This window comes from Sciurus vulgaris (genome assembly GCF_902686455.1).
Source record: "Sciurus vulgaris genome assembly, chromosome: 5".
Classification (NCBI taxonomy): Eukaryota; Metazoa; Chordata; class Mammalia; order Rodentia; family Sciuridae; genus Sciurus; species Sciurus vulgaris.
Window position 1 is genome coordinate 173,882,397 of NC_136465.1, and position 22,798 is coordinate 173,905,194.

The 22,798-nt window shown below is 49.7% G+C and overlaps 2 protein-coding genes across 19 annotated transcripts in view; one reads left to right on the top strand and one right to left on the bottom strand.

Moving 5' to 3' along the window:
- On the top strand, positions 1-22,649 carry L3MBTL2 (L3MBTL histone methyl-lysine binding protein 2). Of its 4 annotated transcripts, none has more exons than XM_079140171.1 (17): positions 1-123; positions 5,087-5,327; positions 7,596-7,729; positions 9,730-9,853; positions 10,645-10,724; positions 12,353-12,470; positions 12,891-13,025; positions 13,294-13,382; positions 17,473-17,704; positions 18,074-18,150; positions 18,319-18,423; positions 18,955-19,102; positions 19,473-19,555; positions 19,893-20,127; positions 20,578-20,643; positions 21,586-21,716; positions 22,170-22,649. In XM_079140171.1, exons 1-17 carry the CDS (start codon positions 100-102, stop codon positions 22,185-22,187), a joined length of 2,040 nt encoding a protein of 679 aa, XP_078996297.1. In that variant the 5' UTR covers positions 1-99; the 3' UTR covers positions 22,188-22,649. The 4 variants fall into 4 exon arrangements, with proteins under 4 accessions (XP_078996297.1, XP_078996296.1, XP_078996298.1 ...); XM_079140170.1 differs by having other exon boundaries at positions 21,586-21,702; XM_079140172.1 differs by lacking the exon at positions 22,170-22,649 and adding an exon at positions 20,313-20,368 and having other exon boundaries at positions 21,586-21,702.
- The window catches only part of LOC306661290 (chondroadherin-like protein), a 23,995-nt gene continuing 9,696 nt past the window's right edge, over positions 8,500-22,798 (bottom strand). For 2 of the 15 annotated variants that reach the window (XM_079140168.1, XM_079140162.1), the window contains 2 exons: positions 13,113-13,199; positions 8,500-9,494 (listed from right to left, as the gene is read on the bottom strand). In XM_079140168.1, the coding sequence (XP_078996294.1) occupies positions 9,278-9,494; positions 13,113-13,199 (304 nt within the window). In that variant the 3' untranslated portion in view covers positions 8,500-9,277. Of the gene's footprint in view, positions 9,531-10,732; positions 12,267-12,405; positions 12,545-13,112; positions 13,200-14,915; positions 15,131-15,165; positions 15,214-21,639; positions 21,777-22,798 lie in introns of those variants that run through there. The other 13 variants (XM_079140167.1, XM_079140161.1, XM_079140163.1 and 10 more) reach the window with 10 other exon arrangements.

The window sequence follows — 22,798 nt, forward strand, 5'->3', positions numbered from 1 at the left end:
GGCCCGCGGCTCAGGGCGGCAGCCAATGAGTGTGCTCCGGGAGAGCGGCGAGGCCAATATGGCTTCCTGCACCTGGTGACGGTAGAAGAAATAAGTCTCATGGAGAAACCCCGGAGCGTTGAGGTGAGAGGGAGGAGACTTAGCACGACCGGGAAGGGGAACCCCGAGAGCCTCGCTCGACGGATCCGTCTTCAGGCCTTTCGGCGACGCTTTGCGGGCGGACGGCGGAGGGTGGACGGATTGGTAAACTGAGGTAGTGAGCCGAGCCGGGGCCAGAGGCGGTCGGCGTTACTTTTTGCTCCGGTGGTGCTGGGACCCGCGTCGCTCCAGGAGCTCAGGGAGGAAGAGCTCCGAGCCCGGAAAGGGGAACTGGGTTCAGATCGGTGAGCGCTCCGATCTTTGTCCTCCTCGTCTCGCGGTCGTGTTCCTGAGGGACTGCGAGGCCTTTCGCATCCAGGTGGGAAGCGGAGGGAGATGCAGTTTGACGTTATTCCGTGCCCGAAGCGTTCGTGCGCATGTCTCCCAGCGTACCCGCCGTCCGGTGGTGTGGTTTCCTGTTTATGGTTAAAACAGCTGAGGCTTAGAGAGGTGTGGGTTCCCCAGAGGTTCGACACAGCTGGAAAGTGAAGGAGGCGGGGTACGTCAGCCTCCCAAATCTCGTCGTGCCTTTTCCGCTCTGCTACAACAACGTGTAACCCACCCATCCTTCAGTCACTTGGCTTCTGGGCTCCTCAGAGTTTAATTCCGTTTCCTTTCTAGCATATTTGCATGGGTACTTGAAAATACAAAGAAGAATAGCTGAGAAACTCCAAAAGGACAAAGGAGAATAATAAAGTGGAAAATAATAGCTAACGCTTCCAGAGCTGTTACTGCTGAAAATAGAATGAAGCTTTACCTCTTATCTCAGTCATCTTGTTATTGTCTCCATCGTTTTGATGAAGAAACTGAGGGCAGCAAGGCTAAATATCTTGCACAAAATCACAAAAACAGTTAATAAGTGTTACGGCCAGGTCTTAAACCCAGGCAAATCTGATTTGAGAAACCATGCTTTTAGCCAACAATTTGCCACGACAATTTATTGAGGACTTACTCTGTGTAAGTCACTATTCTGAGTGCTTTATTGTATCATCTCTTTTCTCCTAAATTTTTTTTAAATTTATTTTTATTGTAAACAAATGGGATACATATTGTTTGTTTGTACATGGAGTAACAGCATACCATTTGCATATTCATAAATTTACATAGAGTAATGATGTTTGATTCATTCCATTATTTTTTCCTCCCCCCCCACTCCTCCCACCTCTCTTTTCCCTCTATACAGTCCCTCCTTCCTCCATTCTTGTCCCCCTCCCACTCCCCCATTATGTGTCATCATCCGCTTATCAGTGAGATCATTCCTCTTTTGGATTTTTGAGATTGGCTTATCTCACTTAACATGATATTCTCCAATTTCATCCATTTGCCTGCAAATGCCATAATTTTATTATTCTTTATAGCTGAGTAATATTCCATTGTATACATATACCACAGTTTCTTTATCCATTCATCAACTGAAGGGCATCTAGGTTGGTTCCATAGTCTGGCTATTGTGAATTGAGCCGTTATGAACATTGATGTGGCAGTATCTCTGTAGTGTGCTGATTTTAAGTCCTTTGGGTATAGGCTGAGGAGTGGGATAGCTGGGTCAAATGGTGGGTCCATTCCAAGTTTTCTAAGGAATCTCCACACTGCTTTCCAGAGTGGCTGCACTAATTGGCAACCCCACCAGCAATGTATGAGTGTACCTTTTTCCCCACATCCTCTCCAACACCTATTGTTGCTTGTGTTCTTGATAATCACCATTCTAATTGGGGTAAGATGGAATCTTAGTGTAGTTTTGATTTGCATTTCTCTTATTACTAAAGATGTTGAACATTTTTTCATATGTTTGTTGATTGCTTGTAGATCTTCTGTGAAGTGTCTGTTCATTTCCTTAGCCCATTTGTTGATTGGGTTATTTGTATTCTTGGTGTAGAGTTTTTTGAGTTCTTTATATATTCTGGAAATTAGTGCTCTATCTGAAGTATGAGAGGCAAAGATATTCTCCCACTCTGTAGGCTCTCTCTTCGCATTGCTGATAGTTTCCTTTGCTGAGAGAAAGCTCTTTAGTTTGAATCTATCCCAGTTATTGATTCTTGCTTTTATTTCTTGTGCTATGGGAGTCCTGTTAAGGAAGTCTGATCCTAAGCCAACAAGGTGAAGATGTGGACCTACTTTTTCTTCTATAAGATGCAGGGTCTCTGATCTGATTTCAAGGTCCTTGATCCATTGTGAGTTGAGTTTTGTGCAGGGTGAGAGATGGGGGTTTAGTTTCATTCTGTTGCATATGGATTTCCAGTTTTCCCAGCACCATTTGTTGAAGAGGCTATCTTTTCTCCATTGCATATTTTTTCACCTTTGTCTAGTATTAGAAAATTGTATTTACTTGGGTTTGTGTCCGTGTCCTCTATTCTGTACCATTGATCTATCTGTCTATTTTGGTGCCAATACCATGCTGTGTTTGTTACTATTGCTTTGTAGTATAGTTGAAGTTCTGGTATTGTGATACCCCCTGTTTCATTCTTCCTGCTAAGGATTTCTTTAGCTATTCTGGGTTTCTTAATCTTCAGATGAATTTCATGATCGCTTGCTCTATTTCTGTGAGGTACGTCATTGGGATTTTAATTGGAATTGCATTGAATCTGTATAGCACTTTTGGTAGTATGGCCATTTTGACAATATTAATTCTGCCTATCCAAGAACATGGGAGATCTTTCCATCTTCTAAGGTCTTCCTCAATTTCTTTCTTCAGTGTTTTGTAGTTTTCATTGTAGAGATCTTTTACCTCTTTGGTTAGATTGATTTCCAATTATTTTATTTTATTTTTTTTGAGGCTATTGCAAATGGAGTTGTTTTCCTCATTTCCCTTTCAGCTGTTTCATCGCTTGCGTATAAAAATGCTGTAGATTTATGTGTGTTGATTTTATAGCTTGCTATTTTGCTGAATTCATTGATGAGGTCTAGAAGTTTTCTGGAGGAGGTTTTTGAATCCTCTAAATATAGAATCATGTCATCCGCAAATAGTGACAGCTTAAGTTCCTCTTTTCCTATTCGTATCCCTTTAATTTCTTTAGTCTGCCTAATTGCTCTGGCTAGAGTTTTGAGGACAATGTTGAATAGAAGTGGTGAAAGAGGACATCCCTGTCTTGCTCCTGTTTTTAAAGGGAATGGTTTCAGTTTTTCTCCATTAAGAATGATGTTGGCCATGGGCTTAGCTCCCCTAAATTTTATTAAATAGGTCGTGTTATCCTCATTTTGTGGAAACTGAGGCACTGAGAGATTGACATGTTTTAAGTCCTTAGCTAGTAAGCACTAGAGATGGTATTTGCCCAGAGCCCCAAACTCTACCTTATGTCCTGTCTTTTCTGTTACATCTAAGTGGATTCATGTACAGCATCCCATTCACATCTCACACCCTGCGAGCCAAAAATTTTCTTATTTCATAGATAAGAAAATAGGCCCGTAGAGGTTGAATGACTTGCTCAAAGACCAGTAGCTAGTTAGGGTCAGAACTGAATTTAAAACTGTGCTACAACTTAGTGAGACCCTGTCTCAAAAATAAAATATAAAATAATCACCTGGGGATGTGGCTTAGTGGTTAAGTGCTAGAGGTTTATCCCCAGGACCAAAAAATAAATAAAGTAATAAGTAAACAAGGGGCTGGGCTTGTAGGTCAGTGGTAGATAACTTACGTAACATGTGAGGCACTGGATTTGAGCCTTAGCACCACATAAAAATAAATAAATAAAACAAAGGTTTTGTGTCCACTTACAAACTTTAAAAAAAAAAAAAAAAGAAAGAAAGCCAGGTGCAGTGGAGCATGCAACTGATGCAGAAGGATGGTGATTTCAAAGCCAGCCTCAGCAACCTAGCAAGGCCCTAAGCAACTCAGCAAGACCCTGTCTCTAAATAAAACATAAAAAAGAACTGGGGGTGTGGCTCAGTGATTAAGTGCCTCTGGGTTCAATCCCCAGAACCAGTAAATAAATAAATAACGAAAGAAGGAAGGAAGGAAGCAAGCTGTGCTGTGTATTGCCATGCCAAGCTACTGGTGTGTTATCTGCCTTTCATATCTTCCTTGGTGCAGTCTGGGTCTCAAATTAACTTTTCTCTTACTTAAATTTTTTTTTTAGTTGAAGTTATTTGGGGCACAAATCAGAATGAGTTTATAATATAGATCTTCCACCCTAGAAAGTCTTTTTTGAAGTACTTAGGATGTTTTCACATTGTTAAACAGACTTCAGATCTCCAACTTAGTTTTTTGATCTTACAATGGTATGAAAGCAATATACATACAATAGAAACTATACTTTGAATTTTAATCTGTCCCCAAGCTACCAGTACGTAGCATAATCTTCTCTCATGATGCTGGGCAGTGACTGTAAGGCTCAGCTTCCAGTCAGTGACACAGTCATCTGGGGAAAATAAGTTAGTGCACTATAGTGTACTGTGTTCCTTAGCCGTGATGGTGACTAGGGTAAGCATATTAAGTGCAATTTCCACTTAAAATATTTTTAACTTTTGATGAGCTTATCAGTATGTAACCCCATTAAAAGTCAAGGAACATCTGTATTCTATTTCCTTTTTTAAAAAATAAATTTTTTAGTTGTAGATGGACAAAATACCTTCATTTTATTTATTTTTATGTGGTGCTGAGGATTGAACCCAGTGCCTCACACTTGGCAAGGCAAATGCTCTACCACTGAGCCACAACCCCAACCCCCTATATTCTATTTCATCCATGTTCAAATATCCTTTGTAGATCCACAGAGGAGCCTAGTGAGTTCCTGACATTTTCTGTCTTATGCTATTGTGTTGAGTCATGGTGGAGAAATGTGTAAAAAGAATAATGATGCTCGTGTTTGCAAAAAGGGGTGTTTCAAATGTTTCCCAAAATGTTGATTTGACAAAGAATCAGAAAGGGGGTTGGTAGCAGATCTGCAGATTCTCTCCCTATATACTAATACCAGTCGTATTTTCTCCTACCTGGTCTGTCATCCTTCACTAGGAGACCCCATCTTCAGAACCAATGGAGGAAGAAGAGGAAGATGATGATTTGGAGCTGTTTGGAGGCTATGATAGTTTCCGGAGCTACAACAGCAGTGTGGGCAGTGAGAGCAGCTCCTATCTGGAGGAGTCCAGTGAAGCCGAAAATGAGGACCGAGAAGCAGGGGAGCTTCCCACCTCTCCCCTGCATTTGCTCAGCCCTGGGACTCCCCGCTCCTTGGATGGCAGTGGTTCTGAACCAGGTACCTTCACAATATGCCTTGAAGATGGAGAGGAGTCAGGAGGTTATGAAGGAAAAGGAATGAGTACAGGCAGTTTGACCAGAGCCATCCTGATGTAAAAGACGGCTTGATCTTACAGATCAGATGTCTAAGGACTCGGCCACAAGGGCCATTTCCTCTGTTGCAGTCTGGTTTCAAATTGCGATTTCTTTGATTCAACTAATGTTTAGGCAGCCCACGTTAGCCCATGTTAGTCAGTAACATGGTGCTGCTTTTACATTTGTGTGAGTAGGCTGGAGGTTTCTAAGTGTGAATGTGGAGAAGATAGGAAATCTAAAGAATTGCAGGTGCTTTCCCAGAAGGATAAATAATAGCTTGTGGAGGGCTGGGGGTGTGGCTCAGTGGCAGAGTACTTGCCTAGCCTGTGAGGCCCTTGGTTTGATTCCTAGCACAAAAAAAAAAAGAAAGAAAGAAAAAGAGCTTGTGAGTTGGTGAGAAATGAGGGAATTGCTGGTTGAGGGTACAGGATAAAATGACCTCCAGGAAAGAGGATTTGGGTGGAACCAGGAGCAGTGGCTTATACCTGTTATCCTGGCAAATCGAGAGGCTGTGGGAGGAAAGTCACAAGTTTTGAGACCAGCCTGGGCAACTTAGCAAGTCCCTGTCTCAAAATAAATTTTAAAAAGGCTGGGGATGTGGCTCAGTGGTAGAGCCCAACTGGGTTCAATTTTTTTTTTTTTTTTTTTTTTTTAAGTTGTAGATGGACATGGTACCTTTATTTTATTTATTTGTTTTTATGTGGTGTTGAGGATGGAACCCAGTGCCTCACGTGCTAGGCGAGTGCTGTACCACTGAGCCACAACCCCAGCCCTGGGTTCAATCTTGAGTACTGCCAAAACAAAAGAATTTGGATGGGGGTAAACAGCTAAGAATTCCCATGGATCATCTGGAAGCCACTTGGGCATCTGAGATTTGATTGTTGGGTAGCTGCTGGACCTGTGTCAGGGCCTCCAGTGTGTGAAAGGGCTGTGAGTGAAAGAGGCAGGCTAGATGGTCTGTGATGACATCCCTTTTCCTTGGTACCTAAATTCTGTTTTTGTTTTGTTTTGTTTCCAGTACTGGGGACTGAAGCCAGGGGTGCTCTACCACTGTAGTACATCACTGGTTCTTTTTTTGTTTTGTTTTGGGCGGTGCTGGGGATAAACCCAGGGCCTTGTGCTTGCAAGGCAAGCACTCTACCGACTGAGCTATGTCCCCAGCCCTGTCATTGGTTCTTTTTATCTTTGATTTTGAGACAGGATCTGAGTTGTTAAGGCTTGCCTCAAACTTGGAATCCTCCTCCCACAGTCTCCCAAGTCACTGGAATTACAGGCATGTGCAGCTGCACCTGACTTCCTAAACTTTTTAGAACAGTAATCTAATATTTTTTACCAGTTGATCCTTCTTTCCATTCATCTTTTCTTCTGTTCTGTTTTCCTTTTCTTTCATCTTCCTCTCTTCTATTTTCTTCCAACCATTTTCTTAGAATCTTAGAACTTTAGAACTAGGAGTCATTGGAGACCAGCTAGTCCAGGGGTTCGCCACCCTGACTTCACCTGGGAGTTAGACTCACCTGGGAGTTCATAACAGTGCAATGCCAGTGTCCCACAGCAAACCAGTTAATTAGACTCGCAGGCTCTGGCCTTTTTTAAAAACTGCTCAGGTGATTGAAACATGGATCTAATTCAGTCTCATTATTTAGATAAAGCCACAAAGATTCATTTGGGTACTTTGCTCTTTTCCTCCTTTTATACATATTTTCTCCCTTTCATTTTCTCTTGAAAAGTTGCCCACCCCTGCCTGTGTGCCTGGTTCTTCTCATGCATTGCCTCTAGCCCCACCATTGACATATAACCAAGGGAGGTCAAGTAGCATAGCTTGGGTGAGACAAATTTATGTGTACATACCAGGCTGGGTGTGTGGCACACGCCTGTAGTCCCAGCTACTCAGGAGGCTCGGGCAGGAGAATCCCTGGAGCCCAGAAGTTTGAGGCCAGCTTGAGCAACGTAGGGAGACCCTGTTTTGAGGGGCCAGGGGATACACACACACACACACACACACACACACACACACACACACGCACACACACACAGCAGTACCAACCTCCTCTTCTTCCTCTAGCCTCGTCAGCCTTAGTGGGTACTGGGGCTTATCTGGTTAGTGCAATGTCCCAGGTTTTGAAGGGCCCATCATTTTGTTGGATTTGAGGTGACTGTATTGGGTGAGTCATGTGCTAAGTTCTCTTCCCAGCTGTCTGTGAGATGTGTGGTATCGTGGGCACACGGGAAGCCTTCTTCTCCAAGACCAAGAGGTTCTGCAGTGTCTCCTGTTCCAGGAGCTACTCCTCCAACTCCAAAAAAGCCAGTATCCTGGCCAGATTACAGGTGAGAGGCAACCACTTGCACCCTTCCCTGGGCCCTGGGTGCTGAGACAGGAACCACCAGCTGATCAAAGGCAAGGAACTAGCAAGGGCTTGGGGAGCTCTTTGTTTATGGTTGTCTGAGGCTGCAAAATTTCCTAGTGTTTAGTGTGCCCTTAAACTTCAGGGGACAGAGGAATTCATTCCTGGAGCTGCCCTCCATTTTCCACCCGTGAGGGCTGGCATGCTCAGTCAGTTTTATCTTGGGGGAGCTTGATGCCCTTGCATGCTGCCCTTTTTTTTTTTTTGGGAGGGTGGGTGCATACCCCAGGGATTGAACTCGGGCACTGGACCACTGAGCCACATCCCCAGCCCTATTTTGCATTTTATTTAGAGACAGGGTCTTACTGTGTTGCTTAGGGCCTCCCTTTTGCTGAGGCTGGCTTTGAACTCTTGATCCTCCTGCCTTAGCCTCCCAAGCTGCAGGGATTACAGGCGTGGGCCACTGCGCCCAGCCGATGCTGCACTTTTATAAATGCCTTCAAGGAAGCTGGGAAACAAGCCCAAGGATTGCAGGCCAGGTTGGCTTAGGAAGTTAGTGTCTTTGTCTCTGACTGCATGTCAGGCAGCCACGTAGATAATTTTCCAGTCTCTAGTGGTTGACATTTATAGAACTTGGAGACATGGAAACAGTCAAATCCACACATCGATTCGGTCCAGGGACTTGGAATGACTCCCAGGTGGCTCTGTAGGAAGAGAACAGTGGAACCCTGGCTGGAACCTAACCACAGTTGTTCACGTCTGCAGCTCTGATCTTCAAACTTGGCTGCAGCTTGGCATCACCTGGAAGGTTGCTTGCCTAGCTTGTGTGAGACCCTGGCTTTGATCCCTAGCTGTGTGAAAAACAAACTCGGATATTTAAAAATTCCTACTTCAGCCATTGACTGAATTAAGAACTAAAAATAAATTTGAAATTCCCCCTTTAAAAGCTCAAAAATTTTAGTATCTTAAAGATGTATCACTAAAAATTATAGAAGTATTTGACTCCAGGTGTGTCTTGGATTTAAACCCACATTTCTGCTAGGCACAGAGGCACACACCTGCAATCTCAGTTACTTAGGAAGATGGACAGGAGGCCAGGCCTGGATAACTTAGCAAGACCCTCTCTCAATTGTTTTCTTTTTTTTTCTTGGCTTTTTTTTTTTTTTTTTTTTTTTTTTGGTACTGGGGATTTCACCCAGGCCACTTTACCACTGAGCCATATCCCCACCTCGCCCCCTTTTTAGAAATTTTTATTTTGAGCCAGGACCTCCCTAAATTGCTGAGTCTGACCTCAAACTTGGTGATTCTCCTGTCTCAGCCTCCCAGGTTGCTGGGATTACAGATGTGCTTTTAAAAATAAAGGGTTGGGGATGTAACTTAGTGGTAGAGTGCTTGCCTAGGATGTGTAAGGCCCTGGGTTCCATCACTAGTACTGCAGTAAGTAAATAAATAAACCCATATTTCTGCTTCTCTGATCTCTTTAGTAAATTCCTGGCCTTTCTCGTCAGTGTTGAAGTTACAAGGTACAGGACTAGTGATGTGGCTCAGGAGTAGAGTGCTTTCCTGCACATACAAGGCCCTGGTTTCTCTCTCCAGCCCCACAAAAAGAAAAAAAATTATGACCCAAGGTACAGATCACATCAGTCCTTAAGGGCTGTGCTCTGATGAAGGCCACAGACTGTCTTTCCAGAATTGTTGGCTCCTGTTGGAGAGTTTCTTGCCTCTTTGTGGCCATTCTTCTCTGCAGCCTCAGGAGCCTGGGAGCGGGGAGAGGAGAGTTGAAACTGTTCGGGAGAAGTTCCGAGAGGAAGCAGAACACGTCCCTCCCTGCCCTGCAGCTCCAGTGATCCCCATCCTTCCCCATTCCCACCCTCTGAGCCAAGTGCTGTTACCCATCCTTCAGTTTTACAAAAGAAACTGAAGCCCAGAAGAGGTGAAGTAACTGGACCAAGACCAAGAATGCTCATCTTCTCTCTCCTCCAGGGAAAACCGCCCACCAAGAAAGCCAAAGTCCTTCATAAGGCAGCCTGGTCTGCCAAAATCGGAGCCTTCCTCCACTCCCAAGGGACAGGACAGCTAGCAGATGGGACACCCACAGGACAAGATGGTGAGATAGCAGAAACTGGGGTGGGGGTTAGGGCGGGAGTGGGCTTCCCTAGGATCAGGGACTGGAAAAGCCTGCTGCAGAGTGGACAGACCCAGGTTTGCTGTGGATTGTACCCCCCACCTGCTGCTGTTATGGAAATGACTCCAGAAAATCCCTCAATTATCCTTAGGCTGGCAGGGCTCCTACTCGTGACCACTCAAAAGCCAAGAGTTTGCTTTTGTTTCTCTTTGCCTTTATCCCTAGGGCTTCTCTTTCCTTGGGGCAGTGGAGGCCGGGTCTGGCTCAGAGGGCTTGTGAAGCAGGGTAGCAGGATAAGGAGAGGGACCTTTCTCTCATTTTTCTGAATGTAGCAGTTTCTGAGCAAATTATATGTAGGCCCAAAGCATCTCTGCTAGGTTGGTCTGAGTTCCTGCTTGAAGTTGCCCCCTGTAGACAAGAGGGTTGGGGGCCTAGGTGTGCCCTCCTCCCACCTGTTCAAATTAGCTGTGGCCATTAGGAGACCAGGGAAGCCTGGGATTTAAGCCAGGGATATTGAATTTCCCTTGATTTGGAGTAAGAGGGGGAGAAATTTCCCTCTGAATGTCACTCTGCTCTTGAGTCTAAGCGTCGGCAGCTGTAGGTTGGTCCTCTCTGTCCTGATGGCTGCCGTGGAGCAGGTTTGGTGATATGTGAGGGGCTGCTGGGCTGAGGAAAGGGCTCCGCTTCTGTGCTCCACCTCGTCCTCAGGGTGCAGGCCCCTAGTGTGGCTGTAGGGGTCCCCAGCCTCCACTCTTCCTTTTTCTGCTCTGCAGCTCTGGTCTTGGGTTTCGACTGGGGGAAGTTCCTGAAGGATCACAGTTACAAGGCTGCCCCTGTCAGCTGCTTTAAACACGTGAGTGCCCTGACAGGGAGGGAGGGACAGCCAGACATGGGCTCAGGCTGGCGTTGGTGCTTCCCACCTGGCAGGACGGAGGCACTGCAGAGAGAAGGGGTGTCCATGGTTCCTTGCTGACTTCGTGTCCACTGCTCAGAAAACCCCCTGCTAACACCTGTTGAGGGCTCTGCCCCATGCTCAGCGCCTTCTTCCTGAGGTCCCTCCCTGGCTTATTTACATTATGCTACTTGATGTCTAAGGACCCTTCTTTTTATTTTTCTTTCTTTTTTTTCTGGGGGTGAAACCCAGGTCCTCATGCTTGCTGGGTGCGCACTCTACTACTGAGCTGCTCCCAGCCCTTACCTACAGGCCTCTCCAACTCTGAAACCCTCTCTCCTTTCTCCCCCTGTGTAGCTTTTCCCATTGAAAGCACAGTGCTTTTGTCCTTGCCTGCGCCCCTTGGTCTCAAGAGGCAGGGGTAGATAGCTCTGGGGGCCTATCACTGAGGAGCCAGAAGGGTGAGGTCCTAATGGGGTGGCCTTGAGGTCAAAAACCAATACCTGGCATCTGTAACCTCAGTAGCCTGCAGGCCTGGGAGACAACTGTAGCAGAGTCTGCATTTGTTTTTCGCTGCCATTTCCTGAAGTGCAGACCTCTTTAGTACTGAGGACTCCTCTAACCAAAAAACCCCAGTGCCTACCCTCCTTTCTTAACTGCTCCTGAATGCTGGGAAGTGCCCTACACAAGGACAAGTTGGCCGTCATCAGCTAACTCACCCTGCTCCTGAATTGCTGCTGAAGGGTGCGTCTTCCTGACTGGGGCAACCCTCTTCCTGCCCAGAATTCTCTAGTAGTCCCAGCACTGTCATTGCGGGGGAGTTACATTTTATTCGTATTTAACACACAAGATTCAAAATGCTTTGTAGAAACCTGCCCCTGTGTGTCTGGGCCAGCACAACTATTTCCTGGTTCAGTGACAAAGCAATATTTGTGCCCAGGGAGATGGATAGGATGCCCCGACTGGCTTAGGCCAGGCCTGAGAATGGAAAATGGTGAATTTTCTCAAACTCCTTTAGTCTCACTACTTACCCTTACCATTGGCAGAGAAGCAGGTTAAGCAGTGGGAAGGCAGCCGGAAGGAGCCCACTGCTCCTGGGGGCTTGTCACAAAGGGTGAGGTGGAGAAGGACGAGCCAGGGGTACACTGTGGGCAGGCAGTTCTGTGTGAACAAGGGGTTGTGGTACTTCCTGCCCAGGTTGAGTGACAATTAATAGGTGACAGTGTTTGCACCAAGAACAGTGCCTGCTACAGGGTAAGTGCGACAAAGTGATGCTGCGCAGGCTGGCACAGTGACAGAGATCGGGGGTTACCAAGGAGTGATGTGCCCCAGCCCCAGTGGGGGCTGGCCCTGTAATGATTAGAACGTAGGTCTGTGGCTCTGGCCTCCACCTGTCACCGTGCCTGCCCATCCTCCTGCACCCCGTTCTGGCTCAGTCTTGAAGCACTATGGACACACCTGCTCACCTGTTCCCCTCTACATCCTGAGGACTGGCCTGGTTTTCTGTTGAGGCAGAGAGGACATGAAGACTCACTCTCTCCTGCTTCCCAGGAAGCTCACCCTGCCTTGGTGCTCTTGTGGCCACACAGGTCCCACTGTATGACCAGTGGGAGGACGTCATGAAGGGGATGAAGGTGGAGGTGCTTAACAGTGACGCTGTGCTCCCCAGCCGGGTGTACTGGATCGCCTCTGTCATCCAGGCAGCAGGTGGGTACCCTCTGGCCAGGGCAGCACTTGAGATGTGTCTGCAGAGTGGCATCTCAAGCAGGTGGGTAGTATCACTGGCAGAAGTGGGCTTCATAAATCAAAACCCCACCCACTGGCATTTCTGTTCCCCCTCTTGGGATTATCCTGCCTTGGAAGGGAGCTGGGCCAGCTTGAAGGCTGTAGTTTTATTCCAGGGATAGTCAGGGTATAGAAAATGGATCTCGCCACCATGCTACCATATGCTTCCAAATAATTGGCATGAATTTGTTTTGTTTTGGACAACAGGGGCTCCATTTGCCTGAAAGGAATTCTTGGAATAGGAAATGGGAATTCTGGCTTAGGCTGGAGAAGAGGAAAGACCCAGCAGTGTTCCTGTCCCCATCCTATTCTCCCTCACCAGGGTCTTGTCTTTCCTTTCAGGGTATCGGGTGTTGCTTCGCTATGAAGGCTTTGAAAATGATGCCAGCCATGACTTCTGGTGCAACCTGGGAACTGTGGATGTCCACCCCATTGGCTGGTGTGCCATCAACAGCAAGATCCTGGTGCCCCCCCGGAGTGAGTTGATGAGAGCTTTTCCTGTCTGGGCTCCTGAGTGCCCTTTGTAGAGGGGGAGCCTCTTGGGCTAGAACAGAACCCACTTACCTGTTGCCTCCTTCCCTCCCCATCCTCCTGGCTCCTGGGTTGATCATCTTGTGGAGTCTGGTTTTGTAAGATGAACTCATTGCTGACCTGAAAGGGCAGAAATAAATATTCAGTCCCCTTTGCTGACCAGTGGTGAAGGTACTGCCAGTCTGTAACCAGGATTATGCTGGTGTCTCCACAGCCATCCATGCCAAGTTCACTGACTGGAAGGGCTATCTCATGAAGCGGTTGGTGGGCTCCAGGACACTTCCTGTGGATTTCCATATCAAGGTCTGACAGAAGCCCTTTGGGACTCTTAGCTGCTTCCCCTCCCACCCCTCCCATTTTGCTCTGTCCTTCCTACTATTTATTGTGTATTGAATTAATTTTTTGCGTGTGGGTGCAGTGTTGGGGATTGAACCCAGGGCCTTGTACGTGCAAGGCAAGCGCCCTACCACTGAGCCACACTGCCCCCATCCCCTCAGTGCATCCCCTTGCTTTGATGATCTTCAGTGGCTCCACATTCTTCAGGACAGAGTCCAACACTACCTTGGTGGTGGCCTCTGATTTGGCCACATCAGTCATGTTGCTTTTTCAGCCTTTGCTTTTCTAGGTCCTTTCCTTTGCTCATTTGTGTTTTTCTAGAGTTTTCACATAATAGATTTTATTATGTACTTATTATATACAGAGCACCATGGGAATGAATACAGAGAATACTGACCCTGTCATCCAGGAATATCCCTGGTCTGGCAAAGGAATTGAAAGTCATACACACAAATAACTATACAGTAGTCTCCATTCTTATGTAGGGATGTGCCTCAGAATCATCTGTGTGGCATTTAATTTTTTTTTTTCTAACTACTTTGTTCTTTAACTTAAAGTCACATGTACAAGGCAGCCAATCAGAAGGGTCAGGAGGAAAGACTCGCGCTTTCTGCTGGCGCCTCTTGCCCTGGGCCTCTCCTGTGTAGGTGCTTGGGCTGCGTGTGAGGTCTCCTGAGCCAGGTGTTTATGGTCCCACATGGCCCTGGTAAGCCTCACAGCAGGGGGGACATGGCTTTTGAATTTGGATGAGCAGAACGTGTCTGGTGTGGAAGGCAACCATAGAAAACAAAGATGGGATGGAAGTCAGGGCCATCACACCTAAGGCGCTGGACCCCAGGTGGAAAGGTTGTCCCTGTGGGCCTTAGCTAGGGGAGAGCCGGCCTGGCGCAGGGAGGGGCTCTGAGCACCTCAGAGGAGCTTCCCTGGCTCGCTTGCTCACTGGCTCTTGCTCTCTGTGTCTTTCTGTCTCTCTCTGTCTGTCTCTCTCTCTCATGAATAGAATCTATCAGGCACCACTTGTTTGCTGTTACCTTTCCTATAGTTGCCTTTTCTTACTCTCCATGTTCTTGTCTGGCTCAGGGACACTGTATTGAGCCACATTCCCAGCCCTTGTTTTTTTTTTTTTTTATGTTGCATTGCATTTATTTTCACTGATGTATAATATTACTAGTTTGTTCTTCCATCTTCAACAAGTCTCCTGATTCAAACTTTTTCAACTCGAGAATCGCCAGTAAGAGATAGGTTTTACACGTGACTCAGTATGTATATGGATACATACTCAAGAAATCATGTTGGGTTTTTGATTGAATTACATTGGAGTTGTAGACCAGCTTGGAGTAATTGATACATTTACAATATTCAGTCCATAATTAACTTTATTTCTTCTTTTACTTAGATCTTTAATGTCTTGTGATTTTAATTTTAATAATTTTCACCATAAAAGCCATATGTTCATTAACTTTGTTACAGTATACCTTGGCATGATCATGTGCTTTTTTTTTTTAACATGATAACATAATATAAGTACTAGATTCAATTTTTCAACTTTTTTTTAGTATTTTTTTCATCAATTTGAAAGACTGAGATCAATCTTTAATTTCCCTTTCCATAGGTGATTATATACATATTGAACTTAGATTTTCTGCCCTGAGGGGTAGGCACCCATATTCTTATTTTAAAAATATAAAGGCTGAGACTTGAAAAAGTTTAACTGACTCCAGACCACACTGCAGTAGAGCCAGAGTTGAACTCATGTTCATCTGACTCCGAAGTCTGCAGTTTGAACCTTCATGTATTCCTGCTTGCCAGAGGGAATAGAAAGGGAAAATAGATACTTTATTTATTTATTTTTACATATATTTTTTAGTTGTAGGTGGACACAATATCTCCAGCCCTTGTTTTTTGTTTTATTTATTTTGAGACAGGTCCTGCTAGTTGCCTATGACCCTCTTGTAGTGGGCCTCACCCCGCCTGGCTCCATGTTCTTTCCAACAAAACCAAGCCTTGTCTCCTGTGTGTCCCACAGTGCCTTGCACAGTTGGTGGGCTGGATGATTGGAGGCAATCACTCACTTTCTGAGCCAGCATCTATCTTAGGATAAGGCCGATGATGGTGTTCCGTGCAGACTACTAGGAGTAACAAGGTGGCCTTTGTTTTGCTTAAATTAAAAGGGGCTTGATTCTGGGTAGAAAGACTGGGGTTCCAAGCTGGCAAGCATGGGCTGGCTGTCATGTACCCTGTCCTGTGTATGCACAAAAGGGGACACGGTGTGTGCTTCAGCTGCACATATACTAAAATTGGAATGACACAGAGAAGATTAGCACGGCCCCTGCACAAGGATGACATGCTGACATGCAAATTCATGAAGTGTTTCATATTTTTTTAAAAAGGGGGTGGGTCACAAGCCAGGTGTGGTGGTGCACACCTATAATCCCAGCAACTTAGGAGGCTGAGGCAGGAGGATCACAAGTTTGAGGCCAGGATCAGCAACTTAGACCCTGTCTCAGAATGAAAATTAAAAGGGGCTGGGAATGTGGCTTAGTGGTTAAGTTCCCCTGGGTTCAACCCCTGATACCAAAAATAAAAAAGATAGAGAGAGAGGACACTAAAGAAGAAAGAGATGGCCCCTGGTTGAGGCAAGATGACGTGAGAGAATGAGAAGGCACCAGGAGGGTTCTCATGGCTACCAGAGTTCCAGACAGGCTTCCTGGGAAGCCAGTCCTTGGGAGGCCACTGCCCCAAGCAGAGAGGTGAAGTGCCACCTGCCTGGACATGGAGAGCACAGCCTGGATGAGCATGGCCTTTCCCGTGGGATGCGCACTGTCACCAGCCCCCTCAGAAGATTGGGGTGGGGGCAGGATCAGGTGGGTTGATGGAGGAGGTGCCCATCCAGACACAGTCCTATGAGGCCTGTAGCATAGCCAGTGCTGGGTAGTGTTCTGAGTGGACAGACTCATCAGCCAAGGTCAGGTGTGCACGCCTCTGCTTGTGCGTGCGTCCACTGGAGAAATCATGCACTGGGCACTACTCTGTGTCATGCTCTACGCTGGTGTCTGTACAGAGCTCAGCACTCACTGTGTTGTCCTAAAGGAATAAGGGAATAAAGTGTCACTAGGTTTAGGCCCTGCTGTGTGGCTGCAGAGGAAGGGGCTGTGTCGGGGCAGGTGACCCAACCCAGGCTCCTGCACTGTCTGCCCTCCCAGATGAGCTAGGAGCTGCTGCCTTGAGGGATGGACAGTTGGTGTCAGGATTTATGCTTGGTCTTGAGCTCGTGGTCTGAAAGGCCTGTCTGGGTCAGATCCTGGGTCGGCTTTTCCCGGTGGCTGTTCTGTGACCTCTGTGATACTCCCGACGTGTCTGGAAACAGCACCGTCCTTCAGGCTCATCACCACACCTAGGCGGGCAGCCTCTCCCTAAGCCAGCAGTGCCCTGGAGCTGGAAAAGCCCCTCATTAGTGCCCCACCACTGGCTTTGCAAGGCAGCTCATGGGTGTCTTGTTCACTGTCCCTCGTTGGGTCAGAGGATGTGGATTGCTTCCGAAGTGCTCTGGAAGCATTTCGGAGCCACAGACCTTTGCAGTCAGGGCTGGATTCAGACATGCGGAGACACAAGGGCCTCCAGTTCCTGGACACAGGTCTTGCGTGTGTCATCTGCAGAGGGTCAGGCCGTAGAGGGGAGTGTGAGGTACCTGGGGGTCAGTGCAGACCCACAAAATGCCAGACTGGACACCAGATTCCAGACCCAGCTCTGGCACTGGCGAGTCTGTTCAACTTGGACATGTCACTTGACCTCTCTGGGTCACTTCCATTTTGGTCTGTAGTAGTTTTTGTGAGTCCCAGCCTCTTGGCATTGGCATTTGGTGAGGTGATGCGGGGCACCTGCTGAGAGTCACCTGCCTGCCCTCGATACTATTCTAGGGGATCGGCCCAACGCAAACCTGTGGGAAGGGAGGGCACATTGCCCCCTCTTGCCTTTGTGTCCTCCCCTGACTTGAGGGCAGGAAGGCAGATGGAGGAGCCCCACAGCCACAGCACCCTGCGTCCTGCTGTCCTTGCAGATGGTGGAGAGCATGAAGTACCCCTTTAGGCAGGGCATGCGCCTAGAGGTTGTGGACAAGACCCAGGTGTCACGGACCCGCATGGCCGTGGTGGACACGGTAATCGGGGGTCGCCTGCGGCTCCTCTATGAGGATGGTGACAGTGACGATGACTTCTGGTGCCACATGTGGAGTCCCCTGATCCACCCAGTGGGCTGGTCACGGCGTGTTGGCCACGGCATCAAGATGTCAGGTCAGTAGAGCTCCAGGCCAGTGTGACCCCAGACTGGGAATACCCTGTCCCTCATGACCATCTCCACCTGCAGGTGATGGTACTGAGGTCCAGAGAGGCTGAGGGGCGTGACTGAGGTCACTCAGCTCAGCTTGTAAGTGGTAAAATCAAGATTTGAACCCAGATGCTCTGGCTCCAATGTCGTGAGAGTCTAGGTCTGAAGGACTGTGTAGTCCCCAGGGGAGCCTCCGATGGTGCCTTCCAGTTTAGGAGGGCTGCTCACAGGCTGAGCAAAGGCTGAGCAGCCCGAGTTGCTGGGAGGCGTGGGCATGGTCCCGTAACCACCTTCTAACTCCCTTCTCTTCCTCACTCTCTCCATCTGCTCAAAAGAGAGGCGAAGCGACATGGCCCATCATCCCACCTTCCGGAAAATCTACTGTGACGCTGTTCCTTACTTGTTCAAGAAGGTGAGGCACAGCCGTGGGTGCTTTTCTCCCTGGCCACCATCCATGCCAGGCCTCAGGAGCCTGGTTCTCCCTGGCACTGGCCCTTCCCACCTGTCTCCTTCCCCAGCCCAGGGTGTATGAGGCCTATTCCTCCCACCTTCCCATCTCCAATCACCCTGTTTCTTTAAGGTACGAGCTGTCTACACAGAGGGCGGCTGGTTTGAGGAGGGGATGAAGCTGGAGGCCATTGACCCGCTAAACCTGGGCAACATCTGTGTGGCGACCATCTGCAAGGTGAGCCTGGGCCACCCTCCCACCTCTGATGTGGCTGATGGCACAGACTCTTGGGCCCTGCGCTGGCTGCTCCTGTGGTGTGACTGGTGAGCGGGGCCTTTCCTGCTCCCTGCTCAGAACCTGCCACGTCAGGTACATGGTCCTGGCTCAGGTGCCAGCCCCGCCCCGTCACCTCACCAGGGTGCTGGCCTAGCCAAGGGCACGCCAGGCTCCTGGCCTCCTCCGTTATTGCTTGTGCCTGAGGAGCAGCACCTCCCTGTCCCTGCTGGAGGGTGCTGCTGCCGACGTCCCCATCCAGTCTGTGCCAAGCTGGGCACGTGCTCACCCAGCACAGTGGCAGCAAGGCAGAGGCAGTCCCTGTTGCTGCCTAGGGGAGAGTAGTCCCCTGACAAGCTTGTCACAGGGACCCCGGGTGCTCTGCGGGAGCTGCTGAGCATTCAGTCCCCCAGCCTCTCGCGTTACAGTCATCTTCTCAGAGGGGTGGCAGCTGCTCACAGGCTGTTGTGTGTCTACCCCACGCCCACCCTGAAGGTTCTCCTGGACGGCTACCTGATGATCTGTGTGGACGGGGGCCCCTCCACAGATGGCTCAGACTGGTTCTGTTACCACGCCTCTTCCCACGCCATCTTCCCAGCCACCTTCTGCCAAAAGAATGACATTGAGCTCACACCCCCAAAAGGTGAGACTGGAGTGGCACCATATGCAAGATGAGACCACAGACCCAGATTGCTGGTCACGTCATACCCCTGGGGCATGGAGTCTTGGATGGGAGAGGCGATAGCCACTAGTGTTACACTGCCTGGCCAGTCAGCTCCATGGCCAGCATGCGGTTGGTAAATGGAGCTTCCACTTGGCTGTTGGGCAGTGAACAGCCTGTGCAACAAGACTGTGGTCATTGAGCAGGTGCTAGCCCAGGAAGGAAGGAAGGAAGAGAGCTGCTGTGGAGACCTCATGCTGGGTCCTGACCAAGCTGTAGTGACTTTTCAGGCAGTGTGCCCCTTACCCCTGGCCCACTTCCTACTTACTGCTTCCCCTCCTCTTTCTTCCAGGGTATGAGACACAAACTTTCAACTGGGACACCTACTTGGAGAAGACCAAGTCGAGAGCAGCTCCATCAAGACTCTTCAACATGGTGAGGAGGCCAGGGATGGAGCAAGTGGTCTGTGGCGGCCTCAGGACTGGTTCCACTGCTGTCAGTGGTGGCAATTCCAGCCTCTTCTCCTGAGGCCCTGCTGCTGAGATCAGCTACTTCCAGAGAAGTCCCACACTGTGACATGGCACTCACTGAGCCTCAGTTAGCTGGGCCCCTCAGAGGAGCTGGTGCTTGGAAAAGGGGCTTGGTGGAGTGGGTGTCCAGAGGACCTTCCCCAACAGGCCTCTGGTGCCAGCCCCCTTCCCACTCCTCCCACCCCAGGCAAGCCTGCTGGGGCAGCGAGCTGGCTGGCCTGGCAAGTGCCTTCTTCCCCCAGGACTGCCCCAACCATGGCTTCAAGGTGGGCATGAAGCTGGAGGCCGTCGACCTGATGGAGCCCCGGCTCATCTGTGTGGCCACAGTGAAGCGGGTGGTGCACCGGCTCCTCAGCATCCACTTCGATGGCTGGGACAACGAGTATGACCAGTGGGTGGACTGCGAGTCCCCAGACATCTACCCCGTCGGCTGGTGCGAGCTCACCGGCTACCAGCTCCAGCCTCCTGTGGCTGCAGGTCGGGGCTCCCGTAGTGCTGAGGACTCTTAACTTTCTTCCTCCTCCTCTTTCTTTCCCACCTACCTCCCTGCCCCGCCCCGCCATGCCAGCTCACTCTTTGGCATGAGATTGAGAAGTCTCAGGGACACTCTGCCTCCCGCCCTGCTCCTGACTTCTCTGTCTCCCTCTCCCTCCGGCCTGCAGAGCTCCTTCCTTCATCTTGCCCACTCTGTCATATGCTCGGGTCCTTGTGCACCCAGGTAAACCACCCAGGTCCCTTGAGCAGTCCTGGTGACAAGGGTGGGAAACCGGGACAGCTGCTCCCCAGCCCCTCCCCAGGCCCACCCAGTTCTCACTGCCCTGCTGTGGCTTCCCTCCTTGGGGTGCCCTATGTGTGAGGGGACTGGGGCCTCAGGATGCACCCTGCATCCTCCAGAGCTCTCTTCTCATCTCTTTCCTTCAATAACAGAACCGGCCACACCTCTGAAAGCCAAAGAGGCCACAAAGAAGAAAAAGAAACAGTTTGGGAAGAAAAGTAAGCGAGCCCCCAGGCAGGTGCTCCTGCCACCCACCCCGCTGCTGTCTTCGTTTTCCTCCTCTCTTCTCCTGCCTGTCAGCCGGGGACCCTGCACTCGGTGCATTTGGGGACCAGAGCATCAGTAAGGAGGGAGTTCAGTCTGACAGTGGTCAGGACACTGAGGAAAGGGAGCAAGAGACTGTATTAGAAAGGGGCATCTCCATCGCTGCTGTGCAGAGCTGGAAAACAGCATGCCCCTAAGTACCTGCAGCTGCTAGGTCCTAAGAAAAAGGCACAGAGGAAATATACACTGCTGTCCTAAGGCTGCTGCCCTCTCAAGACCCCCTTGGAGGAGAGGAGCATGGGGGGCTGCCAAGTGGACAAGCAGACTCCACTTAGCAGATCCTGAGCCCTGGTGGGCCACCCTCAGAGCTGCAGGCCCTGGTGGTAGGTGACAGATCCCCTCAACATGGCACCATGAGGAGAGAAGCACATCCTGAAACAGGACAAGCCAAGACAGGGACGAGGCCCCAGGCAGGACTGAGCTCCAGCAAGGGGCTGGCACAGTGGCACACACCTGCAGTCCCAGCCGTCAGGAGGCTGAGGCAGGAGGACCACAAGGGCCAGGCCCTGAGTTCAGTAAGAAAACGTGGAGGTGGGAGGAGGGGCTTGCCACTCAAAATGGTCAGGGCTGGGATGTGGCATGTCAGGTGGAGGCATCAGAGCCCAGACCACCCTGAGCCTTGGCTCCAAGGAGGTGGTAGTGATCCCCCACTGGAGCAGTCCTCTCCGACCTTGGGACGTCCAGCCCCTGAGGAGCACTGTCAGCTGTAGGACAGGCTCTTTGTCCCAAACTGGCACTTCCCTTCTGCCATGCTGCTGCCACTGGACGAGACCCAGCCCTGCAAGCCTCGTGTAGATAGGACCCTAATGCTGGTTTCATTCCATTTTTATTCAAAGGGAAAAGGATTCCACCAACTAAGACTCGGCCCCTCAGACAGGGGTCCAAGAAGCCCCTGCTGGAAGACGACCTGCAGGCCGCAGGGAAGGTCTCATCGGAGCCCATTGCTGACGAGAGTAAGAGCCGCCGGGTGAGGTCAAGGCAGGGCCAGCCTGCTCCATGCTCAGAGGGGGCCCCTCTCCTTCCCCACCTGGGCACAGAAGAGTAGAGTCAGGTTTGAAGAGAGTTTTCTGGGCACCAAGTAGTCCTTGAACCGCTGGGCCTAGAGAGCTTCGCAAACACCTGCCCCCAACTCTGAGCCAAGCTCAGCCCCTGTCCAGCCAGATGCCCCACCTTCTTCCTCTGTGCCTCTACCTGCTGGTTGGACTTGGCAGGTTGGGGGCAGACTGGGAGATGCCACTATCTCTGGCACACCCAATACCCTGAGCCTTCTCTGCTGTAGCTTCTGGGAGGTGAGCAGGAAGGTGGTCTCCACAGCTCCCCGCCACCTCCTGCGGGCCCCATCTGCAGGAAGCCAGGTCCCTTGACCAGCTGTGTACCCCACCTTCCTGGCACTGCACGCTCATTCTCTGCTTCCCTCTAGTCATTGCTGTGTGTGTGAAGGAAGAGCACCTGGACACAGCTTCACCTGACAAGGCTCCTAGTCCAGAGCTGCCTGTCCCCCTGGACAATATCAAGCAAGAGACAGATGACTGAGCCTGCCTGGGCTGGAGCAGAGGGGAGGCCAGGCTCCTCTGTGCCACCACCCCTCCAACCGACTTGAGTTGGGAGACTGAGCCTTTCTTGAGTATACCCTGCCTGGTGTGTGGAGGCTGCGAGCTGAAGAACCTACCTGTTGCCTCCACCCTCCTCTGGAGAGGCCTGTGTGCCTGGGACTGCCTAAGGCCCCAAACTGGTCTGAGTGACTCCCTGTGCGGCCCAGGCTCCTGAAGCTGGTGCACTTGTTGCCCACCCTGCTGTACCCCCCACCGGTGGGCACTGTTGCCATCACACTGGAAGACAAGGGACAAGACAGTGTGTGATCCACCTGTACATTTGCCCAAGAATAAAATTACGAAGCAGCTCTGAGTGGGAAGGTCCCAGACAGAGAGAGGTGGGACAGGAGCAGCTCTGCCTAAGTCAATCCAGGCAGAAGGCCCTGTGCGCCTTGTGCGTGGACGCCCTGCTCCTCCTCACACCCTCGGGCCTGCAGTGGCAGGCAGCAGAGAAGCA